The 6,631-nt window shown below is 47.3% G+C and overlaps 1 protein-coding gene across 6 annotated transcripts in view; it reads left to right on the forward strand.

Annotated features, from left to right (window-relative positions):
• The window catches only part of DDO (D-aspartate oxidase), a 44,208-nt gene that overhangs the window by 24,855 nt on the left and 12,722 nt on the right, over positions 1 to 6,631 (forward strand). For 4 of the 6 annotated variants that reach the window (XM_026653691.2, XM_029912220.1, XM_026653682.2 and 1 more), the window contains one exon: positions 6,375 to 6,549. The exons of 1 other annotated variant lie outside the window; for it this stretch is intronic. In XM_026653691.2, the coding sequence (XP_026509476.1) occupies positions 6,378 to 6,549 (172 nt within the window). In that variant the 5' untranslated portion in view covers positions 6,375 to 6,377. Of the gene's footprint in view, positions 1 to 6,374; positions 6,550 to 6,631 lie in introns of those variants that run through there. One more of the 6 variants, XM_029912226.1, reaches the window with a different exon arrangement.

Below are 6,631 nucleotides of genomic sequence, written 5' to 3' on the forward strand. Positions count from 1 at the left end.
GGCTGTTATTGGCTCTCAGCTAGGTGGACCCGATATTTCGGTGACAGCGCACAGACAAGGCTTGGCTGCAAGCCAAGAAAGACGGGGGCTTGAACACTTTCCGAGCAGCTGTGAGAAAGAAGAATCCTACTGCCCAGACCTGCAAACCGGCAAGGCCAACTAAAGAAGATAACCAGCAAAGTGTGAAAACACAGATGAGATGACAAGAGGGGGGCGCTGAGCCGGGCGTCCCTGGAGCCAGGGTGTTTTGGGAAAGTTGAAGAGACCACCGAAAGCCAGTTTGGACTGGCACAAGAGCACCAGGAGCATAGGTTCCCTGAGTGGAACACCCCCACAAGGAGCCCAGGACTTAAAACCCTCTTCCTAAGTAGAGTACTTTGCATTTGTCCGTATTGAATTTCATCCTATTTACTTCAGATCATTTCTGAAGTAAATCCAGATCATTTTGAATTTTAATCCTATCCTCCAAAGCACTTGCAACCCCTCCCAGCTTGGTATTGTCCACAGACTTTCTAAGTGTACTCTCTATGCCATTATCTAAATCAGTGATGAAGATATTGAACAGAACTGGACCCTGCGGGACCCCACTTGTTATGCCCTTCCAGCATGACTGTGAACCACTGATAACTACTCTCTGGGAATGGGTTTCCAACCAGTTATGCACCCACCTTATAGTAACTCCATCTAGGTTGTATTTCCCTAGTTTGTTTATGAGAAGCTCCTGTGAGACAGTATCAAAAGGCTTACTAAAGTCACTATCCTAAGCCCTATCCACAAGGCTTGTTACCCTTTCAAAAAAAGCTACTAGTTTGTTTTACGTGACTTGTTCTGGACAAATCCATGCTGGCTGTTACTTATCACCTTATTCTCTTCTAGGTGTCTGCAAATTGATTGCTTAATTGTTTGCTCTGTAATCTTTCCAGGTACTGAAATTAAGTTGACTGGTCTGTAATTCTTCATGTTGCCTTTATTCTCCTTTTTCTAGTTTGGCACTATATTTCCCCTTTTCCTGTTGTCTGAAATCTCTCCTGTCTTCCGTGACTTTTCAGAATTAATCTCTAATGGCTGAGACATCTTCTCAGTCAGCTCCTTCAGTATTCCAGGATGTATTTCATCAAGCCCTGGTGACTTGAAAACATCTAATCTCTATGCTTTGTCAAATTAATTTATACTTGCTTTCATTATAAACATATCTATGTGCAGTAAGATAAACAGAACAATGATCTGAGCTGGTAAACTGAGGTATTGTTCATTTGGAAGCAGCCAATCAGTAAATATTGTGAGTGTCCAGTAGAGCAGGAGTTGGACACTCCAGGGAGACGCTCGGAGGACTCGAGGGTTGAAGTGTGCCTGTCACTAATCTGTAGAATGATAGCAGGGCCTGCAGGGGAGTGCTTTGCCTGTGGTGTGTAATCCCTTGCCAGACCTGTCACACTTCTGTTCAGGAAACTCATTGCTCTTCAGATGCCTCTTTATGGCACTTCCTTTTATTCCATGGGAATTTTTTTCTTGTCTTTTGTTTCCACATCGCTCCTGCTGGGTAACTTGCATTTTCACTAGCTCAGATTGTGGTTCTAGTTACCCTGCCTGTTTCAGAGTTAGCTTAGATATTCACTGTAACGTTCTTTTATAATCCTTGTTAGACATGCCAATGACTATGTTCTCCTCTTCACTAATACCCAGTGTTGCCAGCTCCATAGGCACCGACTTTGTGGGTGCTCTGGGGCTGGAGTACCCACAAAAAAAGTGGGTGCTCAGCACCCACCTGCCAATCAGCTGCTCAGCAGCAGGCAGGAGGCACTCGGGGGAGGGGGCGGAGCAGGGGCAGGAAGAGGCGGGGCAAGGACGGAGCCTTGGGGGAAGGAGTAAAGTGGAGGCGGGACCTCAGGGCAGAGTGGGGGCAGAGCACCCACCTGGGAAAATGAAAGTCAGTGCCAGTGGCCAGCTCTCACAGTATTACCATGAGACTTGCAATAGTTGGTATTTTTCTTAAAGCTCCAGCTGCTGGAGGTTGTTGTTGTTTTTTTTTTTTAAAGTAAGATTCCAGTCCCGTCCTTGTAAAAAGAGAAGAGTTTGAAAAATGTGACCTGATCATAACCTAAAGGCTCAGAGACCAGAAGACAAATAAAAAGAACCCCACTGTGACATGCTTTTTATCTCTCATTATTTTTAAAGCAAATCTCATATTTGGGGGCTTGACTCATGCTTTGTGAATGCTTGGGGTTGGTGTGACACTTCCTAGCAGTTCCCAGGGTTGTGAGGCAACTTGCTACCACCTGCCCTTAGTGTGAGGAAGTCTAGTCTGTTCCCTTTACCTTGGGGTTCTGCCCCAGCAGTACCCCCACTCTCTGGGTCTCCCCTCCCAGGGGAACCCCCAACCCTCTAAACCCACCTCGCCTCAGTGGCTACTGCCAGTCATCATCTAGCCCCCGCTCACTGGGGCAAACTGCAGTCTGTAATAGCCACTCATCACTGGCAAGGGGGTAGGACCAGCTGCCTCTGCCTATCCCCGGGCTGCACCTCTGCAGCCCCAGTACCTTTTGTAGGCCTTCAACATGGCCTGCAGCCTGGGGATTTACCAGGCTGGAGCTCCCCAGCTCCCTTTGCCCTTCCCCAGCACTGCTCCACTTCAGGTACCTTGTTTCCAGGCAGCTAGCCCTTCCCACTCCAGGGCTAGAGTGAGACTCCTCTGTCTCCTGACCCCACAGCCCTCTTATCAGGCCCAGCTGGGCCCTGATTGAGCTGGCCACACCTGTGGTCAGTCACACCCTCAGCTGCTTTCACTCCTTTTCCCCAGAAGTGGGGCAGCTGCCCCACTACAACACTAGATTGCCAAACCACTGCAAGCCAACCCAGTTCAGTCCTTGTAGATATGTATACAGTATACGTGCATGCACACACTAATCATTTCACCCATTACTGAGATAGTCACCTCTATCCTGGAACTCAGCAGCCATTTGGCAGCACACAGCTATGCTACACAGCTGTTTAAGGCTAGAAACAAAAAATAATGTATACAGTTTAAAGGCTGTAATTTAGGTCAGCAGTGTTCAGTTAGCCAAAATGGAATTCTACAAAGCGCTCTTACCAAGACTGCCATGAGATCCTATAAGATAACAAGGGATAAGGACCCCTGCCGCATTGTCAACCTCAGTAGTAAAAAATCATGAGTCATGCCCCAAGAGATCAGGATATTGGCTAAAAAACATGAGAGAGTTTTAAAAAAATACATTTGTATTTTTTAAAATTTATTTCTGGTTTCCGAGCCTTTGGGGGGGTGCTCACTTCCTGTTTACAAGCTTTTCACCCCAACTGTGAAGGCTGAAACTTACTCTTTATAAAAATGAAAGCTGAGATTCTCATTAAATCTCTTTATTCTGGCATCTGAGGCTATAAGAAAGTAAAAATGGTTATATAAAATGGACCCATTTCAAACCCTGAAAAATGGCAACAACGGTGAAATTTTGCAATTTTTCACTAAATCGTTTTCCTCTTTTGCAAACATCTCTGGTTCGTACAGGTCGGGTAACCTGGCAGTTTCTATGTGCAGATGGTCCTGAGTTGCAAAGCTTCTGTCCATCTCAGAATTTTTCCAAATTTAGGGTTGGAGTGATGATTCAGCTCTGGGGTTCTGTTTTGGGTCCATGTACTGCTAGAAATGAAGTCTTTAAGTGTGCTGTTTACCACCTTCCCTCTGGCTGACTAGGGTGGGGAATTAAAAATAAAGAAAGAAGCACAAGCAAGTCCCAGAGAAGGAGAGCTGGGATTGTAACTGTTCAAAGAGGATGCAATTGAAGTGGTAAAGGTTTCTTCCTCTCTTGCAAACCTGCACAACAGCCAGGCACTATCTGGCCCTAAAAGAGCACCATGACCCTACAGAAATATAACATTATAAGTAACTAAAAATTAATGTTGGGTAGCAGGGAGCTGTCCAAGATGTTATAAGCAGTGATGTAATAAAAAAGCAGGACCTTCCAATCCCCCACAATTTGTGTTACCTACACTGGCATCAACAAGAGAAATAAACAATGCCTAATACCTAACTTACAAATGGAAACGTTGGACCTTTTTATAGCCTAGATCGCAACACTGTAGGCACTGTTTTCCAGAATGGAAAAGCAATATCAAAGGACTATGATCTTCAGCCAAAGATCTGATCAAATCCATCAGATAGCTTCAGGGGTTACTGTTAACAGGAGGTGCCAAACTATGAACTCCTGAGACTGCGATAGAGGGTAAAACTGGGGGAATCATCACCAAAAACTAGATTGCCAGGTGCAAGGATCAGAAGCTTGAATAGAACATGCAAGAAAAGAACCTGCTTCTCATGTGTAAATATTAACTAAAAGTAAATTAAATATTAAGTACATGTAAGTGCTCCAAAGACACTAAACAGCTTAAAAATACAGTCAGAGCAAGGAATGGGCATATGCTTAGACTGCCCAAGGGGCATCAGGTCCTCTTGGCTTGATAGACTTACCCTTGGTTTATGCTGTGTCCTGAACACCTGCAATTCTTATTGTGGTCAATGGGAGCAGTGGGTGCTCAGGATTGTACCCTCACATACAGAGGAGGACCCATTAATCTGTGACCTAGATCACAGACTTTTTATGCATACCCTTGTTGGAGGGAGGCATTGGACTGGAGCCATTGTTGTCACTCTAACCCTAGGGCCAGAAATACATTCTTAACAATGTCAAAGCACAAAAGGATTTTACGCCCTTCTCTTCCTCCCCCCACACCCCTCCCAAGGCATAATCAAGACAACAGGGATTAACATCTCCCTGCAAACAATTTTTGGTTGGAAGTATAGAAGCAGTTATTCTATACCCTGAAAAACTATGCATTGCATTTAATGTCAAGTCTATTTTATGGGACAAAAATCAGCAGGTAAACTATTCTCTGAGACATCTGAAGAAGTGAGGTTTTTACCCACGAAAGCTTATGCCCAAATAAATCTGTTAGTCTTTAAGGTGCCACCAGACTCCTTGTTGTTTTAGTGGGACTACAGTAACTCCTCTCTTAACATTGTAGTTATGTTCCTGAAAAATGCAACTTTAAGTGAAACGATGTTAAACTAATCCAATTTTCCCATAAGATTTAATGTAAATGCGGGGGGTTAGGTTCCAAGGAAATTTTTTGGGGGCAGACAAAAGGCATCATATACTGTACAGTACTGTACTGTACTGTGGTGGGCAGGTGCCCCTGCCTTGCCCCTGGGGCTCAGGGCTGGGGGTGCAGGGTCTGGAAGGGAGTTAGGGTGTGGGAGGGCGCTCAGGGTCGGGTGCAGGGTCTGGGAGGGAGTTAGAGTGCGGGAGAGCACTCAGGGTGCGGGTGCGGGAGGAGGCTCAGGGCTGGGGCAGGCAGGAGGTGCAGAGCACTTACCTGGGGCAGCTCCTGTTTGGTGCAGGGGGTGTGCAGGTAACTCTGCGCAGCGCAGCACTGCCCCCATGGCTACGATTCTGGGAGCTGCAATTCTGGGAGCTGCCACCTCTCTCCCCCTCCCCTCCCCACAGGCAGGGCCACTCGGAATGCAGGGGCTTTAGGGGCTGCAGGGCCCTGGGCTAAGGGGGCCCCGGGGCCCAGGCCTGCAGCTCTAAAGCCCCTTTCGGAATGTGGCCCTGCGAGCACGGACTGGAGGACTCGGGAGGAGCCGGGGCAGCCGCGCAGCCAGAGAGAAGCGGTGCTTTCCCCTTTAAAGCGCCGCTTCTCTCCGGCCGGCTTTGAAGGGGAAAGCACCGCTTCTCTCTGTCCGCTGGCTACGTGGCTGCCCCTGCTCCTCCTGAGTTCTCTGGTCCGTGCTCGCAGGGCCACATTCCGAAAGGGGCTTTAGAGTTGCAGGCCAGGGCCCCGGTGCCCCCTTAGCCCAGGGCCCTGCATCCTCTAAAGCCCCTGTGTTCTGGGTGGCCCTGCTTGCCTTGCGGGGGGGAGGGCTGCTTCCCCGCTCACTTGCTCCCTCCCACCCTCCCTCCCAGAAAGTCCTAAGCACCACCAAATAGCTGTTTGGCAGCGGGGGAAGCACTGGGAAGAAGGGAGGGGGAGGAGGCGGAGAAGAAGAACTTGTGCAATGCTCCCTTGTAAAGTCAGCCAAATGACGTTATAAGGGAGCATTGCACAACTTTAAATGAGTATGTTCCCTAATGGAGCAGTGACATAACTTCGAAACAACGTTGAGCGGGAGGATGGTAAGTGAGGAGTTACTGTACTCACAAATGTAAAGGTTTGTGGGATCCAGCCCTATTGTATTTTCTGTCTCTTGTTTACAATAGATCACAGAACTAATAAGAAAGGATTTTAAAAAAATTGCATTGGATGTGGCACCTTAAATAACCTGTTGGAATTCTTTTCTCCCCTCCTCCTCCCTGTCCTCCTAGCATATGGCTAAACAAAAGATTGCAGTTGTTGGTGCTGGGTTGATTGGCCTCTCAACAGCAGTGTACATTTCAGAATCTATCTCCAAGTGCTCTGTGACTGTAATTTCGGACAAATTTACTCCCAACACAACGAGCGATGTAGCAGCTGGAATGCTTATTCCACACACTTATCAAGGTGAGTGAAACCTCTGCTCAACTCATAGCCAGGGCCGGCTCTGGCTTTTTGTCCCCCCCAAGCAAAAAAAAAAACGGGGCGG

This window comes from Terrapene carolina, unplaced genomic scaffold (genome assembly GCF_002925995.2).
Source record: "Terrapene carolina triunguis isolate 2854851 unplaced genomic scaffold, T_m_triunguis-2.0 Scaffold42, whole genome shotgun sequence".
Taxonomy (NCBI): domain Eukaryota; kingdom Metazoa; phylum Chordata; order Testudines; family Emydidae; genus Terrapene; species Terrapene triunguis.